Here is a 24,680-nt window from a genome sequence, read left to right as displayed (position 1 = left end):
GAACCAACACTGAACTGTACATTCAGTAACAGATCCATGGCCAAATGCCTGGTTGATGTTCCACATAGTTTCAGTAGCTTTTCGTCCAAGTTTGAAGTTATAGCAGAAAATCAGATGAGAGTCTTTCTCGCCCACGCTGCCTTGGGGGTTGCAAAACTTACTCTGAGTTGAAACAGCAGACAATTAAGACACCTTGTAAGTAACAAACATTGGATTAAACCAATCAACCATTGATAAGTTACTCAACATCCAGCTTCTAAGTGTCATCAGAGAATTCTGATATTTATTTCTGGACAACCCAATATATCTGCTCTGTGTTCACAATAGGTTGAGCCCCACATTTCAACATTATATTCCCCAAGCTTATGACTGAGCCATCTGCAAACTGTTTGAAACATTGCATGGCTTGGGATCTACTAATTACCAAGATAAGATGCATCATTACTACATCACAGGTGGTTCTAACAAAATATTAATGATTAAACTTCAACAACACATTTTCATTCTAAATTACAATGAAAATATAACTAGTAACTAGACTTCAGCCACAACACCTAAATACTGACAACAGTCAAAAATAAGATTTGTTTATTTGTTTTGAATTTTGTACAAAGCTATATGATGGGCTATATGCACTAGTCATCCCTAATTTAGTAGTATAAGATTATATGGAAGGCAGCTAGTCAATACCACCCACTGCCAACTCATGGGCTACTCTTTTACCAATAAATAGTGGGATTGACCATCACATTATAACATCCCCACAGCTGAAAGGGGCGAGCATGTTTTGCGAGACGGAGATTCGTACCTGCGACCCCCAGATTACGAGTCAAATGCCTTAACCCACCTGGCCATGGCAGGCCTCAAAAATAAGAAGAAAAAAAAACTTTAATCATATTGTAACAGAATTTGCACATCAAAAAAACATTACATGTGTGAAATTTGCTATTAGAGAAACTATCTTATTCATCAACTCACAAACTCAAACCTACTTTTTCAACAGTCACATCTTCACATCAAACTCGCAATTAAAACTTTTAGTTTTAAAACTACTGCTAAGTTTTCAACAATTTTTTTAAAATGTAGTCTACAACACATGTAAGTTTTTAAAAATAGTTCAATACCTTATCATCAATGCTCAAAACCTCAAGATCTCTTGTAGCCTCTTCATTACTATCAGCTCTTTTCTTCTGATTATTGCTGTTTCCTTCTTCATCAGAATCTTCACCAGATGAATCAGGAAGCTCCTGCTTACTGTCCACTGGTATTAAATATAATGAATATTACTCGGCAAGTGCAAGTCGATATCAAGTATCATTCATTTGACCTTAAATTTTATTGGGTACAATTTAAGGCAATCATATTACACAACTTTTAAAACATGCTAATAACAAATACTATGCTACAATAGGTTCATCAACTGCTAAAAAACTAGACGGTAAAGTATTTCTCTATTAATGATCTCTTGTACTGAAACATTCCCATAGCAATAATAAAATCACTTTGTTCATTCCATTTCCCCTATTACAAGGTTGTGTAAAATTAACTGCAAATTAAAAATGCTTAACATATTTACAAGACAGCTGAAAATGTTGATTTTGTGAGGAACTCTAATTTCCTGTAAGAATATTAGTTTTGATTTATAGTGCTGTCAGGGTTTTCCTTCATATATTTTACAATAAAAAAATGTAAGCTGTCCTTCAAGTTTTAACTCTCTTATCTGTTACACGATTGGTTGGTTAACATTATTGGTACAAAGCAACTAGACTATCTGCACCAAATAATTGGTAAAAAAGTAAAATTATTAAGACACATAAAAAGGAATGGCTTTGATATAAAACAGAGTACAATTTTTGAATTAAAAAGAGATAAAAAGGCCAATGTCACTTAAAAATATAAAAACACAACTGAGGTGGACAGTGTCACCATCGCCAATGGCAATGTCCAGCGTCAAGGGTCAACATAAGTGAAAAAACTAAATCATATTTTAAACCCTGATAGCTCTATAAACATACAGTTTTAAACATTTCTATCAGAGCAGTTTTGAAGATGTTATTAAACCAGCAGTATAAGAAAAACTCAACTAAATTACACTAATTATCAAACCAATAAATTAAGTAACAACCATATAATAACAAAAATATTTCCAAATGATATTAAAATCCAACAGAAATTTAAAAAGAAAAATTATTAAAATGGAGACTGCACAATACTTTACAACATCAAATAATCCACAGCTCCAAAAGATATATTTTTCTTGAGACACAAAATATTATAGCTCTCACACACATACAAACACGATAATTCATATATTTTACTTGGTGTTTCTTCCAAAGTGTTAATAGTTGCACTCTTGGAGAGGGTGTTATAGCATGCTAGACACACGCGTACAGGTCTATTCGATTGGGACGGAAGTAGAAATTTCTTGTTTGAGCAAGCTCCACACACAACTGCACCACATTTACGACAGTGATGCTGTAATCCAATGATACAAGTATATATTTAATTAACTGCATCACAGATAGAATATATTCTCATGTTTCTGAAGAGTTAAAGCTGAATTTAAAACACAATTTTGAAAAATTTCAAAAGATGCATTTTAAAAGAAACAAATCATTATTCCAAGCCTTATAACCCCTCACAATAAATAAAAATAAATATTGTTTAAAAAGATTTTTATATTTCTGAATTACTATTAACCTACTGTTGAAATACATAAACAATAATGTAATTTTTCTTCATTTCTTTGATTATAGTGAAAATATTACTTTCCATTTGGTTCAATTGTATGAATAAAACTTAGTCAACTCCTAAGAAATTAATATTTAATCATACAACACTATTACCAGGACATAATCAGACTACCTAACTAAAATTATAAAAACGTTTTTCTTTTCAGCTGAAAGCAGAAAGATAAATTAAAATGAAGCAAAATAAGAAAACACAAACAAACAAACTTCACATAGTTTCTTTCAAAATATTTTGTTAATATCCTGATATTTTAGCTACAGCATTACCCCATTATGTTCCATCCAGACCTCCTCAGTAAATGACATTATGATCAAGATTTGTAGACACGATAAATTCAAATTGCTAGGTTATTTCACTTTTATTTTTATCTATACTTAGCAAAGAAAATTGGAACACTAAGCCCAAAATATCTTGGCACATTCAGAAACCAACATATGAATCGTAATTCACTTTTCATGAACCACTAAATTCACACTTTTGTTTTGGAATGGTTTCTACAGATGTCAACTAACAAAATGTGATACCTTTCAATACCAATCCTTAGATGATTTAAACTTTACTTTTAAAACAAATTCATCAAAAAATAATTATTTATAAATGAAGAATCATTTGAGCACCCTCTATAATTTTTATTCAACTTTTAAGATATTTACAATGGATACCAATGTGTTTAACAATGATGTGTATTTCTCACCTACTAACACGGCACATTTTGTTACCCTTATTTATGCATGTTTACCATGAGTATTAAGATTTCATTTCAATATGTCATTGATTGATTAAAACCTTTTTATAACCTTTCACAGCCTTAAAAAAATAACAATGAATTCAAAAATTTTTAAGGCTCTGCATGAACTTCTCAAAAGTTATTGAGGTTGTTTCTTAATGACCAAGACTCTACTTACCAACATCCACAAGAAACTTTGTTAGACCATCAGGCAAAGCCATGTCTGATACTCCAAGGTCAATGACCATGAAGAAACCCTTACAGCTGTATACATGTACTTACCCTCCTGTTAATCACATTGAATTGAGATTTTCTACAATGCATACATGTAGTGGCCTCAGCATCTGGTACCCACACTGCAGCATGCTCAGTAGACTGCTTCTTTCCAGCTATTTAAAAATAGCTAAATGTTAAAATCATGGTCCATTTTCTTAGAGTTGAAAGTGTATCTACACCACCATCCATTTTTAATATAAGCTTGTGTGATAAAAATCTTCACAGTTTTGTAGGTCTTTGAATAATGTGTGCTGAAAACAGATGGCTATGTTACAAGAAATGTTACTACTTTTTGTGTGGCAGATTGTCTAGACAAAGTATTTGTAATAAAACTTTTTTAGTAGAGGATAAGGTTTCAAAAGTCTCCTGCATTTCATCTTCAGGTCAGTATGTATGTGGTAATATTGGTCTTTACAATATTCTGAGAGATTGTGAAAAGTGCATCATGATTGGATGACTTATCCCTGTTTGATTGGTGGAGACTTCCTGTAGATTCAAAAGCCATCAGTAAGTCAACCAATCATAACACACCTTTCACAATACACCAAAATACTATAAAAACTATCATCACCATACACACAGTTACCTGGAGACCAACTGCAAAGGACTTTTAAAACTTCATCCTCTACACTTGGGTATCTACAACATGCAGCTGCCTTACACTAAAATAAATATCAAAATGCTATTAATGTTTCAATACAAATGGGTTATGTTTAGAAAAACGTAAGAAATTATTTACATTTTGGAAAGTACTTTTCTGTACATATTAACTATGCTAGCTTTTTTTAAATACTTGACAGTTATGAAACAGAAACCAGTCATGTAAATAAACCCCACAATGGTGAAGGAAAGGACAAGTTATAAGGGTCTAACACACTTAAGAATTGCAAAAAAGCAGAATAAATGTACTGGCCCAATTATGTTTTACATGGACAGGTGGGAACTCTTCATAAGTAATTATGCTGCAGACAAAAATTACAACGAGTTTCATTTTAAGGTTTTAAACAACCTACTTTAAAAATGTGTTTTAAAATTATCTCAGCATAAAACATGTACAAAGACAACATATTTGTTTCATGTATGTTTTATTTTAGTAGACTGGCACTTTAAACAGTTCTATTCCTGAACAAAAAAAGACATCCAAATGATGGACAAAAGTCTAAATTTTGGTTAGAAAGTTGTAATTTTTTTTTAATTATTACTTTAGGTAAACATAAATTATGCAAACATGTAACATACTTGTAAGGGAAACTTCTATGAAAATGTGGATTTTATTTTCCATCATCAAAACCAGTATAAACTAAAAACCTCAGTGATAATGTCATAACATAATACCAGTTGCAGGAGGGTTCAGCTTGGAACTGTAAATATGATGTTAAGTGGTAAATTTATCTTCCAGCACTTAAGTCAACCACATTACCAATAATGCCATTGTATGACTGAATGTATGACTAGACTACAGAAAGATTTATGAAAAGTTATGTCATTAGAACCCCTCCTCTACTGGTATAACGTTTATTATCAGATTTGCAACTAACTAAAAAATAAGGCAATATTTATGTAGATGAAGGAGGGGAAACCTTTTCTTCAATCATAGACAAAAATTTACTTTTGAAATGCAAAAAAATTACTTACCTACTTGTAAAATAAATTTCTGATAAAATACACAAAAAATAAACATAAAAAAATTCAAATCTGAAAATTTCAATGACAGTTCTTTATATACGTAAACTGAGTGTACGTTTCAGATTTTTTTTTTAATTTAAATGCAATGATATAATTTACCCCCATAAAAATGTACTTTAAAAGAAACTTGTACATTACAAGTATATTTTTAAAATGCAAAAAATAACATACTTGTAAAATAAACTTCTGAAAAACTAAACAGATTAATCATTAAAGCTATTAAAAACAACAAAGTTCAGTGATAAGTGAAGACTGCAATGGTTGAAAACTTGTTTAGAACAAAGAAAGCATTTTCTACAAGAATGTCTTACTTTTCTTCAATAAATCTTCCAGGCACTTGTTGATATGAGCCATCCATTCAGACTTTTCAGTAGCTGTGGCAGCATAAACAGCAAAAGATTTGGTTGGGGTTCTGATGAACCACCCATTTTTTAATACTACAAAAATGTGAAAAAAATAATTATTGTACCTCAAAAGCACGAAGTTATAATTTTTCCTATGTATTGTGGATACCTTTCACCTCCTTTCAGAAGATTAGCAATTTTCATTCATTGCTGCCCTCTATGTGCAAGCTTTTTCTTTACATATATCACAAGCCTTGCACTCCCCCTTCATTGGAATTAGTACATTCCTCTATGTTTCTCATGCATATCCTCATAGGTCATCCATCCACCAACAATAGTGTAGCATGTTCACAGGATACATGACTCTCTTTTACACTCCTCTACTGAAACTTCATACTGAAGTGTGAGTCAAAAGATGTGAGCACCAGAGAAGTGGGAAGAAATGGGGGGAAATGCGAGTAGAGTGAGTAACTCTCAGAAATATTTTTCAGTATTGGAAAATAATAACTTCCAATACATTGTTTACCTCCTCTCAGAAGATTAGCTAAACACCACACTGATAAGGAGGAGGGCTGGTGCAAAGAAATAATAGAAGCACCCCCAATAGCATCAAAGGAATACCCCTGACCATAAGAGAAAGAGATTCGGGAACAAGAGGATAGGAACCATGCCAGTCCCATGTCAAGTATACTCTTTGCTGATGTGTAGAATTTGTAAAACACAAAGACAGAAACTGTTAGGTGTAAAATGACTAGTGCACATCAAACCATATTCGGCAAGTCAACTATACCCAAAACCTCCTCATGGATAGGATAAGGGTCATACTGTCTTCACCTCCAACCTGGTATTTGGGATTAAGACCCACTCTGATTACTGGGTACTACACAAGGATCAACATCCTATAGCACTCTGGGATTTACCATCTAGCATCAAAAGGGTGGAATCAACTTGTGTGAGGACTTATGTTGACTGATCACTCAAATTAAGCATCACAACAGTGAGAACTAATCTCCTTGTGAAGGAAGTATGAGAGCTCCCAATCAAATGGGGTGACCTGCATTTGCAACAGATCAACTCTAGTTAGTATGGAAATGTGGAACATGAAACCACATCAACCAGTAATGTGATGGATCAAGTCTGTGTTATTGCAAATGGTATAAGGAGGTCATGTTATCTTATAAGGTGAGGAAACAACTCCAGTGGCTATAGAATGTGTAAATAGTATATGGATACCACATCATCCAATAAGGTGATGGATCAACTCCTGTGGATGTTACATTGTATCTACACCAGCATAACACCACCACTCTACTCTCAACTGAATGGTTATAGTCAACTTTTTTATGGAACCCATTCAAGAGGGTGTCTTCATGGTCAACCATCCCCAGCTTGGGGCTGGAAAAATGGTAAGGACTCCTACTGTCCACTGTCCAAAAAGGGTGAAAATGCATTAGAGAGTCTGGAAATAGTATAATGGGTGAATATGAAACTGTATTTTTGAAAACAGTCCATACCAAATTATTCACTCAAGACATGGAAATGATGAGCAGCTATCTCCTTCTGCTTTATCCATGCAGGTCAGGAGTACAGTCCAGAACAAACATGTTTATAAAGCAATTATCACCAGGTATATTCCAGCAATCTTGTAGAACACATCTGCGTGGTGAGTATGTGGAACCATGGATGACAAAGCACGAGTTTACCTGGCTAACAGTATAGAGTTGAAGGTAAAGGATACATGGTCAGAAAAAACACACCACAGAGTAGGATTCACGTCATAAAAGGAAAATGAAAAAGGTGCCTGAAAAATAGGAAAATGAAAAGAACTTGCCAGTTAAAGTTGCATCAAAGTTTGGAACATGGTCACAGGTGGAAGATAAAACCCCAACAAAGCTGAAAGCATAATGTAATGACAATAGTAACAGATGAATGTGAAACATCTCCTCCAATGGAAGATAAAGACAAGAAGTGGGGAAAAATGTGAGAAGATGGAGTGGATAAAAAAAAACATGGAATAAACAGGATGAAGAAGGTCTTAAGGAGTAGACCAAATGGACCTAATTTGTAAGAGAGAAGGGGAAAAATCACAAATGGAGGAGGAACAAAAAGATGGTAAACCACTGAGAGATGAACAAGCCAAAGAAAAGCTGAAACTGAAGGAGATATCCATTACTGGCACCTGCCACCAGGTGGAAATCCCCACCTTAGGGTTAAAAAAAAGAAAAAGACTGCATAGTGAACATTGGGAATGCAATGAAATAGTTGAAGTAAGAAATCAATTACAGGCTGCCAATCCACAGTTGTCATGAGGATAACAAAAAACAGGAAGAAAACTCTCAAAAGAGATGATGAGCTGGTTCAACTACTCAATGCAAAGGAAATCCTGAGCAGCTTCTGGAAGATGCAGATGTGTCATGAGATATCAAGGAGGTGGAAATGAAATGGATAATGAGAGACAGGAAAGGAAAAGAAAGTGGATAATGATACTTCTGAAAGCACCTTTAGCATCCATTAATCATTGACGAAGAGATGCCAGCAAGGTAGAAACACTAGCAAGTGAGCTCCCACAAGACCTGAACCCTCACTGAGAGTAATCTCCAGTATAAATGGCAACAGGTAGTAGTCTGTCAAGGAAAATATGAAATACAAAGAAATGAAGGAATGTGGAAGGGTTGGGAGGAATAGGTAGCATATGAGGTTTCAAAAGAACCAAATAAGCTACAAAATTTGCAAGAGAAGACTACTGTCAGGTTATCACTTTTTGCTTGATATTGTCAGGGAATGAAGCAAATATGTGAAGTTTCAGAAAAATGACAAAAATGTGCAACTCTGAGACATATGGATTGTAAAATGACCTGAGTCAAAACTACATAGAAGATCACAATGAAAAAAACAAAAACAACCAGCATGTATGCAAGGCCAGAATTGAGGACAAAGTACGAGTTAAAGTGAAGGAAAGAAAGTGAAGGATACTGACAAAAATCCTTAAGGAAATCATAAAGAAGAAAGATACCAGAGAATGGCATGTGTAAGATTAACAGTACATCCAGGATCTGCTTCCTAAAGTGGTAAAAAAAAATGCTGATCAAAAATACGTAGTCTACCCATTGGTGAGAAAGGACAAACTGGTCAGAAGTTCTTGGGGGACACAACAATTGAATCTTCTCCTCAGAGAAATACAAGGTTAACAGAATAGCAATAACCCAAATATCAGGTAATGGAGGGAAAAAAGCAATGGTACAAAAACAGTACACTTAAAATGGAGGACTGGGTGAAAAAGAAATAGGAAACAGAAATAATACATAAATGTGAGATGGAAATTCCAAGAAAGTCAAATTAGGTCTAGGAGAATTCCCAGATATTGAACAGAATGACTGGCAAGCTCCAGAGACAGAAAGAGATGGCCAAAGTCTTTGTTGGCTACCAAAGGCTTAGCAGTTTCAGTAGAAACCATGGTGAAGTCCTAGGAGAAAAGTTGGAGACAGTTACATTCCACCTCTTGACTAACAAAAGCAGATAAATCCATCACCAGGTCACCCACACCTTAGGCCAAAGAAAAATACTATTCACTGTTGTAATTCCAAAAGTAGTCAGGTAAACTTCAGAATGCATTGCACAGAAGTGTTTCATAAAGCTCAAGTGCAGAAATAAAGCGACATGAATTAGCTGATAATTATGAAACAAAGAATCTAGTTGAACAAATCAAATGAATTTCAAAAGGAACCACTTTGAGAGGAAAACAAATTCAAACACACAGTAATAAATTAGTAAAAAAAGTGCACTGGAACTTGAACACTGCCAAATGAAAAATGAAGGTTTCACAGAAGAGTACAAAGAGAATCATGTACCACATGAGCATACCATGCTACCATTGTTTGATGGATGATGCATGATGATTTGTATGATATGATACACACACTGGAATATATTAATTCCAATGAGTTGAGAGTGCAAGGCTGGTGACATGTGTAAAAAACAGTATCCACATAGAGGGCAGCACTGAACAAGACTAGCTGATTTTGTGAAGGGGGGATAAGTATCATAACAGAAAATTCATTTGTAGAACAGTTAATGGATACATTATGCAACACAAATTTTGTTCCTGGATAGTATGTGTTATTTCTTAATTGCTTATGTTGTAAAAGTACAGAAAATGGCCATTATTCCCTTCAAAATTTGCTTTTGTGACCTGGATATTGAAATTTAGAAATTAACCTATTTTCTATGTAAAAATGGACAAATTTGCACATTTTCATTCACATAAGGTTTGAATAAAACAACATATGAATCAAGATTTACATTCATTTATACTAAAGTTATGCAAAAATAAACAAAAATGTTTAAAAGTGAGTAGTTTTTCAAGATTTGCAACTGTAATGTAAATAACTTTCACGTATCAGTCCCCAAATACAGTCTCCCATGATGTTTTCCTTGTATGCTCCCAGGTCACAAAAGTAAAACAGGTTCTTTCCATTTACTTTAAGCATAAGCAATTGGGAAATAACACTTTCTGCTCAGGAACAAGTAAAAATTTTGTTGCACAGTGTTATCAATACAATTAAAATTAATTGCTGAAAGGTAAAATTTTATATTAAGAAAAACAGCTGCTAAATGCTAATACTGTATGAAAGTTCCAATTATAATCAGTGGTGCAATGTATGATATTTCAGAAACATAGAAATCATCAATATATTTTGGTCTTTAATAAAAAAATTAATTATTTGTGATAAATATGTAAAAATATAAAAAAGGGGGGATAATCAAAATGGTAATTATAAAAAATATATAAAGAGGCTCCTGTGACAGGAGTATATCTGAATTAGTCTTCACACTTCCAGTTTCTGTGGGGGAGGGGTAACTTTTAGAATCTGATGATAAATTGAAGTAAATGGCAAAAGAAATTTGATTACAAGTTTCAGGTTTAAACTTAAAAGTATTGAACTCTGATTACACTGTTGTATTCAAATATAACTGAGCTTCTTTAAATGTAGAATAAGTGATGAACTATTGCAGTTGAGAATGAAGTTTAAAAACTTTTAAATTATAAGCTAGTTTACATTGTAAAAAAATTTATACTATTATGAAATAATATTGTGCAAAAAATTACTTGAAAAGACTCAAAATTTAAATTTATACTTGCACACAGGAATTGGTACAGGGCAAAAAAAGTAAATCTATGTTATTACGAAGTCACGTATTATAAAACAGTTCTAAACATAACAAAGCACACCCTCCTTTCTCAGCCATGAACTGGATAAAATTGCATGCATTTAGGAAAATACTTTGTACTGAGTTGCATGTGAGATTTAATATCAATTTACTGTGACTTTAAATTATTTTACATGCTTTAGAAACTATTTCAGAACATCCCTATTTGCTTTTAAATTTGTTTAACTATTCAGATGACATAACATAGCCTCATCATTGTTCAATGCTATTAAATAATCTTTGCCAGTCACTGACAAAGACTGTCGATCACATTTTGATTGTTATGAAAATTCTACAATTAAAATCATAGCTTTCTGAAAGTTTCTTTTGCATAAACTCTCACTCAACTCTTAACTGTTGAGCCTGTGTATGTACATTAAAAACAACTATTATTATTTTATGACGTTATAACAAAATGTTTGCCACTATAAATCTATAACATTGACTCACTTCTCATTTAATAATTGAATAATTAAATATAATTTTGTAAATGCACGTTTCCAACATTTCTTTTAAGTAACAAATATGAAATGAGCCTACACAGATAACAGTTAACAGAATGTAAAATATAGCACTTACCTTCTTCATCATTGAGGTTTTCCAGTTTAACTTCCTCCAGAGGAATAATGTGTTGTTTGTTATACTACAAAACCAACAAAAAAAGAAATCTGATTAATCTAAGCAAACCTTTATTCCTAAATAACAAATACTTTAGAACAAAATGTTATTATTATTTTAAGATGTGTATCTACTGACTTTTTTTTTAATATATATACACACACACACAACACACACTGCTGGCCAAAATCTTAAGGCCAATAAACATAAAAATGGCACGTTGAGAGAGACCTTGCTTTTGCAGCTCAACAATTCTGCCACGTTAAAACTCAACTTTTTGGCCTTTGCCATGGTTTTACCAAATGTAACACAGGAGATGTCAGTGGGAAATGTTGACAACACTAATGGTTGAACACAAATGACTAAATTTTGTTTCGTGTTTACCAATTAATGCTCCATTTCAGTATGGTCTTAAACTTTTGACCAGCTAGTATTTGGGCTAATTTCACAGTTTTTCTATTTTCATATTAAATGCTAAAAAAGTTTTTGTTTTTTTTATTTTCCTTTTCTTATTGTCATCTTTTGAAGCTCTACTCAAATAAGTGGTTGAGTTTAACAACACAAAATGCATATTTTTTATTAATGTTCACTGGCCTTAAGATTTTGGCCAGCAGTATATACCTGTTTGTCACAATAAGTCTTGAATGGAAGAAATGTTTGTTTATACAACACTCTACATACAGAATACAAATCTTCATTTCTCTTGAACTTTATTAACATTTTTATATAAATAAAATGTAACTTTGAAATTATGTGAACCTGATCATTTTGAACTCAAACTTAAATAGTCATTCCACTCTGCAAGTGACCAGTGTTCAGTAAAAAACAGAAAATGCAATGAAGGCCTGGTTTGGTCTCGTTTTAGCAAGCAGGCTATTATCCAATAACTAGTAAAACATTTACATGTAAATTCTGACTTACTACAATCTACACAACAGCAACAGGTGGATGATGTTCCAGCATTCAGTGCCAAAGAATAACTTTCTCATACAAGTTTTAGTAAATTTCTCTTCTTGTTTTGCACCTGTTTTACATTTGGTTAATTAATAAACATAAACAAGATGTGACAATCACAAGTTCGCACTACTCTATTCATGTGCACGTGTTTTAATGGTAAATCTGTATATCATGGTCAACCTCCACACATGTACTTCAAATGATAATTTCTTGTATATCAGTCAAAATTATTTTGGAAGAATACTGCTGGGACTCAGTTTTTCTTATTAATTTAATGGATATTGTAATCACAGCTAATGGAAAATGAAAGTGTCTATTATTATTCTATACTGTTATTTAATATCTTAAAAAATAGTTAAAATATGACTTGAAGATAAACTACATGTTTTATAAATAAAAATATTTTGTTGTACATTATGACTGCATCACATTTATAGTACTTAATTTAAAAAAAAAGTGGGCAGACCATATTAATATAATTTTCATTCTAGATCAATGTTGATTATCCCTCCCACTGCCAGAAGTCAGCCTTTATTGCTTTAAAATATTTAAAATTGTTTTATATTCCATCAAATACTGATATTTTAAAAGTCTTTGTTAAAGTTTGTAGTCTGTATCAGTGCTTGTCAAGTGGGTGAATAGTTTGCCCAGAGATTTTGTTTATCTTGTGTTCATTCTAGTTGTTGTTTGATATATATTTAAGTCATAATTAGGAATTGTGGAGTTTAATTTAGAACTTTTGCCTTTTTTCAAACTGAGGTGAGTGAGCTGTTGTGAAAAACTTATAGGGGTGAATAATATTGAAAAGGTTGAGAAGTTCTGGTTATGAGATTGCCTGTATCCAATTACTAGTTAGATATTTTAATTATTAACTAATATACATTAATTTCATCTTAAAACAGTGAAAGGAGAGATACAATATAATGTTCAAGATTCTTTCTTCAACAATTACCACTCCTTTATTTTAGGGGTCAAGGGTCAAAGATTAGAAAAATACAAATCTGAGCTACCAGTTCTTTTATATTACCCTCAATTCAGAGATGTGGATCACAGGTATCTTGCAATAGCTTTGCAGATAAAGGCAACACATTTGGAGTTTGTGTCTTTACTTTACAAGGATCAATAGAAAAAACAAAATAAGGGGTTCTGGCCAATTATTTTTTCTATACTCCACACAATCTATACAAGACTTTGTACAAAGTCACCTTGTGACAACTTCACCCAAAATGAAGAAAATACACACAAGATTCTACAAAAACAAAAAGTTAAAATATTTACAGAATTCCATTTCTCTATTTATTTCGACCAATCTGGGCGAGACTTTTCACTAACTAATATTGTTGCCATTTCCGAGACTAAAGCAGACCTTTGAGAAATGTGCCTTTCTTTTCCTATTATAGGAGTCAAAGGTAAACAAAATTATGGTGTTCTGAACTTAAGCATCTTTTTCTTGAAACATAAATTGATTGTTATTAATGCAAGAAATTGCATAAACTACACTGAAGGTCTCATTTGCCCAAATATTATCAGTAAAGTTTCTGTAATTGTCAATATGTCTGTTTATGTAGAAAACTGACTTACCTATCTGTTACAAGTTCTCTAGTATGCTGCAGTACATCTTTCTCAAAAAGAAGTCAAGTTTATACAGTGTTAAGTATTTATACATCTGAAGTATACATGATGTAGTTTACACTCCCTTTCCTTGAATAAATTAGACGGGGATAAACACATATCTGTCACTTAGGAATGTTAGCTTTTTTAAATGTTAGTTAGTTTATATCCTAAATTTCAGCAGCAGAGAAATCCTTAGAAAGAAAGACTGCATATAGCTGCAGGAGCCAGGAATTGCTCCTGGGCCTTTTTGATAAAAAGGAAAATGCACTATCCACTTGTTCAGTCTCTAAGGACTCAAATCAATTACCTAAATGATCTCCAAAGCAGTACCCAAAATATGCTGACTTCTGTGCCAGTATGACTAAATGCATTATCAATTCATGGTACACAGAACAACTCTTATCTTTTATGTGGTTTGTATACCATCATATTAGCATTACTCCATTTTATCACATGGTCTTTTTACTCTAACACAACAATGACCTTCCTTAAGAATGGATATTTTGGACACAAATAATAAGCAGGAATAAAAATACTGACACACAATCATGTTCATTTATGTCAAAGGTCTCACTGAAAAATATGTAAAATATATACAAACAGTATAAAGATAGTACAGTCTTCAGAATTCAGGACACAACATGCAAATCAAACTGCCTGAAAAATCTAATAAAGAACAAACACCATTTACAACATTCCTTGTGAAAGTGTATTCTAGCAGACTGGAGAAACAAAGTCAAACAAAAATCAAAATTCAGTAATGCAATAAACATACAATTCTCTGTAACACTGATCTATCAGCAGTAGTCCATCACATCAAAAAAGATCAAAAAACAATATAGAAGAATGCTGAAATAACAGATATAAACCCAACAAGTAAAAGAACAATAAAACAAACCCTTCTACTAACTGGTAACACACACAACCCTGCACAGAAATCAGCAAAATCTAAACACTCCCCTTAAAATCATTTAAATAACAATATAGTGAAAGTCCTGATGAGCATATAGAACGTTTATCTTTCTAACGAGAGAGCTGAAAAATCCTGCCTTCTGCAACACAGACAGTTTTATTCTCAGGGCTTCCCTGAAGACAGCAGCAAACTATTACCTAAACTGTGGAATACGGTCTACTTATGTTTCAATAAATAATAATTTAAAAACATTACTAACTAATTAATTATAATACTGACTCCCATAACTTTAAGGCAAGTATTTAAGTACACACTGTTGTAGTCTATAATATGTCAACTTATTTTAAAAATTGGTCATTAACAGATTTCAAAATTAAATATTTCACTAGAAGGCATAAAAAGCAAACTACTGAAGTCAAATATCCCAAATGATTAATTATTTTTTGTAACAAAATTAATTTCTATCAAATTGAATTACAGTTTAGTCCTCACCTTCTTTTTGTTGATGACAATATTACCATAAACTAAGATGTCATTAAAAAGGAAAAACTGGCGTGGTTTGGGTTTCTTACGGCACATCTTGGTTAAAACTCCTTCTCCCACTAACACACGGCCATACACTGCAAGAGGCTATAAAAATTTATCAAAACCTCGGATACCTTGAAACTGAAGTTTCTGTTGTTTTGTTAAAGAAAAAAAAGTACTACACATCCCCTTAGTGGGTTCTGGTCAATAGAAAAAATTATTTTCACATTTAATGTATACCTGCCAGAAGCAATTATGAAAACAAAACAAAATAAACAAATGTTTTGGCACAAGCATTAATAGATCTAATAAGTTTGGTTTTGTACAAAATAAAAACACTACAATTTTACACCATAACAACCTAAATTTAAACAGCAGTACAATGTAGCATTTGATTACATTTTTTATTAACATCTTACGTGTACTCAATATGTTACCTTTACACACAACTTCTTTTGATAAATTCCGAGATCCAAATTCACATTTTAAAATCACTTTATAGAAGAATGTTACCACATATGCACACGTAATGAATGATCAACATGCTTCACAATGTTAGATATTTCAAGCCTGTTGCCTATGGAATAAATTGTTGTTGTTTATCAGTTTCAAAAAAACTTTTAATTTATATCTACAATATTTTAACCTAAAATGAAGCTTTTAACTAATCTAATACAAATTGACTTCACTGGTTTATTAAATGGCTACTCTTTTATAAAATGAATGTCAGGAAAGAAATTAAAACTTGTTAAAAACAAGGAACTTCTTGGCAGGTTTTAGAGTACTAAACAATTTAATTAATAAAAAGAAAAAGCAGTTGTACACATTTTTGTTGTCAAAGATGAGCTCTTAGAGAAAATATTCTTCATTATACTCTATTCATATTTTATGAACATTCTTCTTAATGGTTAATCTTTGCTAATTATAACTTGAATTTCCTTATTTTCTTAAAAATAAAAGTGCTGTTTAACTTACATTTTATAAAAACCCACAGAATAATCTTTCACAAACACACTAAACTATAAAACAATTGTCTTTTCATTAAGTCTTAACTAATCAACGTAAAACTTTAAATTGCATCTTACTCTGAATAATACAATATACATGAAAAAATCTGTGTATTTAGCTGTAATGATAATAATGCCAGCACATATAATATAATGTTCAAATGACTAATTAGAATATGTGAAAAGCACATAGAGAAAATGGGCATAAATGAACTAGCCCTACAATTAACAATACCTCCAATTCTTTTATAGCAATTGGTACTCACTGCATTCAACAACTGCAATTAATACCACAAACTAATCAATAGGAAAGCCTGTTATTCAACACAGCAATGATAGGACTCTATAAAAGTATCCTGAAGTGTATCATTATAATCTGTACATGGATTTCCTTGTATGAAAGAAAATAGCAAAGACAAATATAATATTTGACTCATTTGATGTATCCCTTTGTAGGATGTGAATTATCTTAAGTATTGTGTTCCAAGTGGCCTTTTATTTACATCTTTAATCTACAGAATCGAACAGCCTTATGATAATACAAACTTCTTTGACATTAATTTTGTTTTGTTTTTTTCTGATTGGCAGAGTTCAATTTATAATTTTAAAATGGCTCATTTAAATAAATCATGCTATATGTCACTCACACAGATAATAGCACTGGAAGCAAGGGGTACCTCAGACTTGCTGAAGTGAAGGAAAAGGAAAATGTGATAAAAATTTCAACATTTTCAGATCAAACCATTACAGACAATCCAGCTACTATCATACCCACATATGATCAACAAATGTATATTAATTTTTATAAGTCACTGAAATTAAGACAAATTATTGATACTTGATGACAAAAAACCCACTTGAAATAAAAATGTATCTCAGAATGGTTGGTATTGATATTAACACTTTTATTGATAAGCAGAGAACAACATTTCAACCTTCCTAGGTTAAACTGAAGATGACCTAGGCAGGTCGAAACATTGTTCTCTGCTTGTCAATAAAAGTGTTAAATACCCATACAAGCCATTCTGATACAAATTATTGACACACCTAGGACTTTTGGTTTTTACCTCAGTGCAGCAAGTATTGTACTATTTTTGGGTATTTAAAAAAAAGTCCTTGATTTAATATGATCCTACTAGTCTTGAAGTTCTATTATTGTCTACTACTGCTACGATTTAGACCATATATCTCAATTTCAGAATATTTTGCAACACCAATACAAAATGCAATATCATTAAGTAATGAATTCCTTTAGTATGTTGGTCATAGTAAAAAACTGCATATTGATAAAACAATTTTGCTTATTCAGAGGATAAAATATCCCTTTAAGTACTGTATCTATATTGTTTTCAGCCCGATAATGTTTGTAAAACATCTCTATTGCTAATATCTGACATGCTCATCGTGCATGACTAAGTTTAAGATACAATACATTCAATAAGAGCAAAAAAGGAAGCAAGTAAACAAATGGTATCTGTATAGACAATCACAATGTAAAGCATTTTGTTGAGATTTCTTTTCCCCCAATTGTCTAATTTCACACATTAATTTTGTTAAAACAATAAGGATTTGCCACACAGTTATCTATATTCCTTAACAGAAACCTTATGTAAATGCATAAGCAAAATCTACTTATAGACTTCATAATGTAGACCTGTTAACCTATCTGTCTGCATCTTAAGAAAATGGAATCTGCAATAAGTGCTGTAAGCAGCATTTTCTTTTTAACAAAAATTCTGTCACACAACATAGCCCAGTCATTAAAATTGACAACCATATGGACATAAATGACCCTGTCTAAGAAGGATCAGGCACTGCCCAGATTTTCTATATCTAAAACATTTGTTCAACTAATGGCAGACATTACACAAGATGTGTTTTATGTCTTAAAAACAAGTATGTAGCTGTAAATCCAGTTGAAAAACGGAAGCCAGATGTTTGTATATCAGTATATTTCTATTCCTACTGAGGTAAGCTGTTGTCAAAGTCACATAAATGGAAACTATTATCATCAGAGATCTATTAAGCTGCAGCATTACATGTATTTTGACAGAATTGTTATTAAGAATTTACTGGAAATTGTTTCAACAACAGAGATTGGCAGGGACAGGTGTTGATAAGCCAATGAATCTTGTATATGATGGGTAGTTCAATCTTACAGTATAATAAAGATATCTGATTCCTTTCTTTAATGATTACTTTTTAATAGTTAGTGCCATTACCAGAATCATCTACAATGTGGTTTTTCAGCAATGCTCATCATATAGTATATGACCTTAAGGGACAATCGTCAATTTCTGTAGCCAAATACTGTGCTTCAGCTAATTTCATAACTCAGACTGGGTACTGATGGATTAACATATGTAACTATACTCAATTTCATAATTTCAATCTCATATTTTATAAAGTTAAATGAAGCATTACAACAAGGGTATTTTGTTCAGTTAAAAAGTTTGAACAAATTCTGTTTTTAAAAAAATTAGAAATCCAGGTTTAGGCACTTAATCCATTTCATATCACTTACTTCTTTTAAATTAAGAATAGCCCACAATAAAAAAACTTTTCATAAACAAGTGCTAAATGCTGAATGAATGAGATACATATTTTGTGATATTATAAAATAAAATCTCACATGTCATGTTAATTACTTATATGAAAATTCAAAATTATATTTACATTGAAAAGTCCTTACTCATGCAAGAAACATTTTTTTTCATATAGAATGTTTAATACAACATATAAAAATTTAGTGACATAAAAGAAATGTGCTATTAAATAAAAGATTTTGCCATTATGATTTCTTAAATGCAAGATTTACTTTTTTCAAATTCAAAATGAAATTACCAAAACAGATGAAAAATAGTAAATCCTTATTACTTTTACAATCTGACTTGATGGAATGTCCTATAGAAAACAGCATTGTCACTGTAACAATTAGGAAACAGTACAAAGCTTACCTGCCCTGAACTGCCGAAGCAGTTTTCAACAGCAGCAATACGGCAGGAATTAGCTTCGCTGTTCACTGAAACACCAAAGGAAACAAAAATATGGAATAAATACAATCCAATAATTATAAACAGAATCACTTGAAGCACTGTTATTTGTATTTTGTTACTAAAAACAACTGATGTTTCTAATTTATATTTTTTACTTAAGATATTCAATTTTTTTGTCTCTGCACAAGTGCAGATCTTTTAACCTGTGTGTTCCCTTACTAATAAGTATAAAACACTTTACAAGTTGTGATGTGGTTTGGTTTGTTTTGAATTTCATGCAAAGCTACACAAGGGCTATCTGCACTAGCTGTCCCTAATTTAGCAGCGTAAGACTAGAGGGAAGGCAACTAGTCATCACCACTCACCACCAATTCTTGGACTACTCTTTTACCAATGCACAGAGGGATTGACCTTCACATTATAACGCTCTCACAGCTGAAAGGACGAGCATGTTTGGTCTGATGGGGATTCGAACCTGCAACCACAGATTATGAGTTGAGTGCCCTATCCACCTGGCCATGCTGGGCCAGTTGGAGGTTGACCAGAATCTTGTATAAAGCAAATTTTTCAAAAAAGATTCAATTTATTAGTTAAGTTCGAAAACACCATACCTATTATTAAAAAACAAGGCATTAAAATGTATTGGAATCTTGTATACTTTAACTGTGTTTTATGTTGCGTACATCTTCATAAAAAAAATCCTAAAATAATGAAGTGAAAATTTTATTTGTGAGATTAACTTAATACAAGCTTACCAAATCCTATATCTTTTTTGAGGCCTTGCCAATATAACTTATTCAGAAAAATAACATATGTTGCACTTTAAGTTACCATAAACTTCAGACTGTACTTGACAAATCAACAACATCCAAAACCTCCTCCTTAGGGTACCACCATCCACGTCACAGAAGGAAGAGAATCATACTGTCTTCACCTCCAATCTAGTAATCACAGATTAAGACCCACTCTGATTACTGGGTAATACACAAGGATCAACACCCTACAGTAATTCAAGGTTGGCCATGTGCCATCGAGGAAACTTGTGTTAATAGGTTCATTTAAAAGCTGCAATACTGAGAAGTGATGTCAACACAAAGGAAGTACGAGAGCTCCAAATAAAAAACTGAACTGCAATGTGATGGATCAACTTAAACCACATCAGCCAGTTCACTGACTGATAAACTCCATGATATTGTAAATTGTATAAGGAGGCCACATTCACCAGTGAGGTGACTGATCAACTTCTGTGTAGGCCACATTGCATCTACTCCAGCAGAACACCACCACCTTACTTTCAAATGAATGGTTATAATCAATTTTCTTGGGGAACCAATTCAAGAGGTTGCCTCCAAGATCAACCACCTCATCACTTTGAAACTGAATAGTGGTAATGGTCCCATACTCCAATTAAAGAAGGAAGATGAGAATATGTTGGAAGGTCCAGAAGAACATCATCACCAGAGGTAGTGCAATGACCACAAAACCCTATTCTAAAAAGCAGACCAAATTATTCACTCAAGACATGGCAAGAATTGAGAGTCACCTCCTGCTTTATCCATGCAGTCTGTGGATGGTATGAATTTCAACAGACATGTTTACAAAGCAATTACTGTAAAGTAGATAATCTTCCAGCAATCTTGTGGAACAGCCCATCTCTACACTGCATGTACACAGCTGCAGATGACAGAATACACATTTAAATGGCTTACAGTGTGGATTCAAATGTGATGAATAGCTGGTCAGGCACCACTCACCAAAGTGCAGGATATGTGTGATAAAAGGAAAAAAAGAAAGGCCCCCTGAAAAGGAAGAAAATGAACAAAACATATCAATTAAGGTTGCATCAAAGTTTAAAGCACAGCCACAGGTGAAAGATGAAACCCTGATATGACAAAAATGCAATCTGATGAAGACAGTGGGAGACAAATGTACTGGGTATGATTCACATGCCAGCAGACAACAAAGATGAGAAACAAAGGAAAATGTAAAAAGAGTGAGTGAATGAGAGGAAACATGGAATAAGGTATGGGACAAAGATGGGTATGCCAAACAGACCAGAAAGTGGATCCAATTCATAAGGAAAAGTTCACAACGGGAAGAGAATTGCCAGGAAATAAAAAGATAGTTATCAAGGAAATTGACAAAAAGTGCCCAGAATTGAAAGAATGGGGAAGGGTTGGAAAGAAGAGGTGACATATGACTTTTCAACATAGACAAACAGATCACAAAAGTTGTGTAACTGATGACAATTTGGTATCACTTTATACTCACCATTGCACATGAATCCTCAAAAAAGAAGAAAAATGCAAAACCCTGAGATATATGAAAGGTAAAATGGCCCAAGTCAAAACTGAGTACTTACACAGATGGTCCCAACAACAAAAAACGATATATGTGAGGCCAAAGTATGGGTTTAAGTGGAAGAGATAGGTAAAGGGTATTGGCAAAAATTCCTCAAAATATCTGTGGATATCCTCTGAGAGCCAATGTAAGGAAGATGCCAGAGAAAAGTACATGTAATACTAACAGTAAACTCAGAATCCCCTTCCCAACTAAATAAAGGAGAATAAAAAACAACTGGTAAAAAAATACATACAGATTAAAAAGAGCAAATTGACAGAATTCCTAGAGGGGGATGAAAAGCAAATCTCCTCACAGAAATGGAAGGTTTACAGAACATTAATAACCTAAATATCAAGAGATAAAGAGAAAAATAAAGGTGGGAAAATAATACATATAAAGAAGTTTGCACACAGAGGGCAGCACTGAAAGAACTAATCTTGTGATTAAAGATAAGTACTGTATCAAAAGCAAAGAAAAATGTAAAAAGAGCAAGCATACAAGAGGAAACACAGAATAAGATATGGTATTTATCAGTGACAAGTAACACACCCTAAACTTAGAACTTGAAACTACCAGTTAATGTTTGAGAATTTCTTAATGCATGTGTACAGTATTATTTCTTCACTGTTACTTTCATTAATAATAATTGTGTTTAATATATCCATTTCATTAATTTAATTTTTATCATAAAAATTGTTTTTCATTGTTATCTTGACACACGAACTTACAACCAATGTAAATTTCACAAGTCGGCTGAACCTAGTGAAATACTATTGTACTTACCACCAAACACTATTAATTATGAAGATATCGAGCATCCTAAATCTTTATAAATAAAAACATAAGAAAAGTACATTCAATTAGCTGTGCTCATTATCAGCTTATTTTTTAGTTTCACTCTAAACAAGTAACTTGGTCAGAAGTTAACTAGTTATTCATACAAGTTGTTTAGAGTAATGCCAGACAATTTAATTTTTTTAAATAAATGTCTCAAAAATTTATAATAAGTGAAAATATTTTCCCTAAAATACTGTATGTATGCATTAGAGCCTTAATTAATAACTTTCTGAACATAAATCTGCTTTCTTAATAGAGAATTACGAAACCTGTACACCATACATGTCCAGAGAAATATAAAAATCACAACTCCAACAGTTATCATGCAACTCATAATTACAATGCCATGCTATGTTATTTACAAACATAGAATTGTATCTTTGTCAATTATACAATGTTTCTTTGCTGAAACAAAATTAATTTCAGTGTTCAACATCACCAATTTCTCACACTTAAAAAAGTAGCTTTTTGCATGAGAATGTCTATCCTACTTTTGTACACAAAATTTATTTTATGTATTGCCTGCACAAATCAAATTACTTAATTTTCATTATTTACTTATCATGATCACATTTCTACTCCAAGGTTTATAACACGTATATCTTATTACCATAGTTGTTTTTAATGTACTTTTGACTTTTTATATATAGTTTTCATGTACACATTCATTGCAAGTAAATCAGTGCCAATTCACAAAAATTTTAAGAATTAGATAATTGTGATTATTACAAAGTTATTTTTAGAATATGCAGACCTTTCAAGACCCAATCTAGGAGTTTAGTTTTGCTATCCACATACCCCAAAGTTACATTTATATATATATATAAACTGAAGTCTGAAATGTGGGTGCATATTAAAACTTGAGATAAGTTGAATCAGGCCCATCTCCAGTTCTTCTGTTAATCTCCAATATACAACAGAATAAAAGTTTGTATTTTATGACACATTCAAGTAACTTATTTAGCAACTTACAGAAGGAATGAAGACTTATAATTACTCTTGCAGCATAAAGATAAAAATGTTTTCAGTTATAACATAGTTATGGAAAAGTCATTAAGTGATACATGAAAACGCTTCATTAGACATCAAATAATAATAGGAATATAATTATTAATAAAAATAAAAAGGTAAATACATACAAGAAACTTTTTTAACACTGGTTAGTATATTTCACTGATGCCTTGATGTGTTTCCTACCTTATTTATTGAATCAGTGGGCACTTCCGTGTCAAAAGGTCTGATAAAAATGAAAAATCAATCATCTTAACTAGCAAGAGATGCTAGTTCTAGTGACACTTTCAAAACTTGTGCATCAGTAGCAAATATCAAAACTCAGTGATATTGCTTCCAAGCCTTACTCAATACTGTAACTGTATCAGTTCTCTTTAAGTGTTCATAAACAAATGAACAAATCTGCACACAAAACCTTGAAATAGAAAAGCTACTCTCCAAGACAGGGCTCCGAGGGATTACAGATCCATTTCATAAATACCCGTTTCTATGTAATGCATAATACTATCTACAACAACCCTTCCCTTACATATAAAGTAATGTTGTCCCTGACCTCTAATTTCTTTTTTGCTTAGTTTAACCCTTTCGCACTGAATAAAAAATTTGAATGTTTGGCATGGCGCTGAATATATATTTTTGATACTTCAACTAATTACGGTATCAGTACTAAAAGCATGATATCTCAGCAATAACTCAACAGAAGTCCCTGAAATATTCAGTGATTGCACCCAATACAATATATGTTAAATTCAATACATAAGAATAACAGGAATAAAGGAAGACACCCTGATACACAACAAAGAAGTGCCATGTAAAGCACAATAATTTATTATAAATTGTACACAATTTGTGCAGCAGCCTGTTAAT

The 24,680-nt window shown here is 32.3% G+C and overlaps 1 protein-coding gene across 6 annotated transcripts in view; it reads right to left on the bottom strand.

The window, feature by feature from the left end:
• Nucleotides 1–24,680, bottom strand: part of LOC143248798 (pleckstrin homology domain-containing family F member 2-like) — a 32,176-nt gene that overhangs the window by 4,446 nt on the left and 3,050 nt on the right. For 4 of the 6 annotated variants that reach the window (XM_076497539.1, XM_076497540.1, XM_076497541.1 and 1 more), the window contains exons 2-8: nucleotides 19,584–19,648; nucleotides 15,587–15,724; nucleotides 11,572–11,635; nucleotides 5,752–5,877; nucleotides 3,761–3,867; nucleotides 2,319–2,475; nucleotides 1,125–1,261 (exon numbers count right to left, since the gene is read on the bottom strand). In XM_076497539.1, coding sequence (XP_076353654.1) covers nucleotides 1,125–1,261; nucleotides 2,319–2,475; nucleotides 3,761–3,867; nucleotides 5,752–5,877; nucleotides 11,572–11,635; nucleotides 15,587–15,724; nucleotides 19,584–19,648 — 794 coding nt within the window. The remainder of the gene's footprint in view (nucleotides 1–1,124; nucleotides 1,262–2,318; nucleotides 2,476–3,760; nucleotides 3,868–5,751; nucleotides 5,878–11,571; nucleotides 11,636–15,586; nucleotides 15,725–19,583; nucleotides 19,649–24,680) is intronic. The other 2 variants (XM_076497542.1, XM_076497543.1) reach the window with 1 other exon arrangement.

The sequence above is a fragment of the Tachypleus tridentatus genome, chromosome 4 (genome assembly GCF_004210375.1).
Source record: "Tachypleus tridentatus isolate NWPU-2018 chromosome 4, ASM421037v1, whole genome shotgun sequence".
In the NCBI taxonomy this organism is placed as follows: Eukaryota; Metazoa; Arthropoda; class Merostomata; order Xiphosura; family Limulidae; genus Tachypleus; species Tachypleus tridentatus.
The sequence above is the reverse complement of the archived record's forward strand: the minus strand, read 5'-3'. Positions and strand labels throughout refer to the sequence as shown.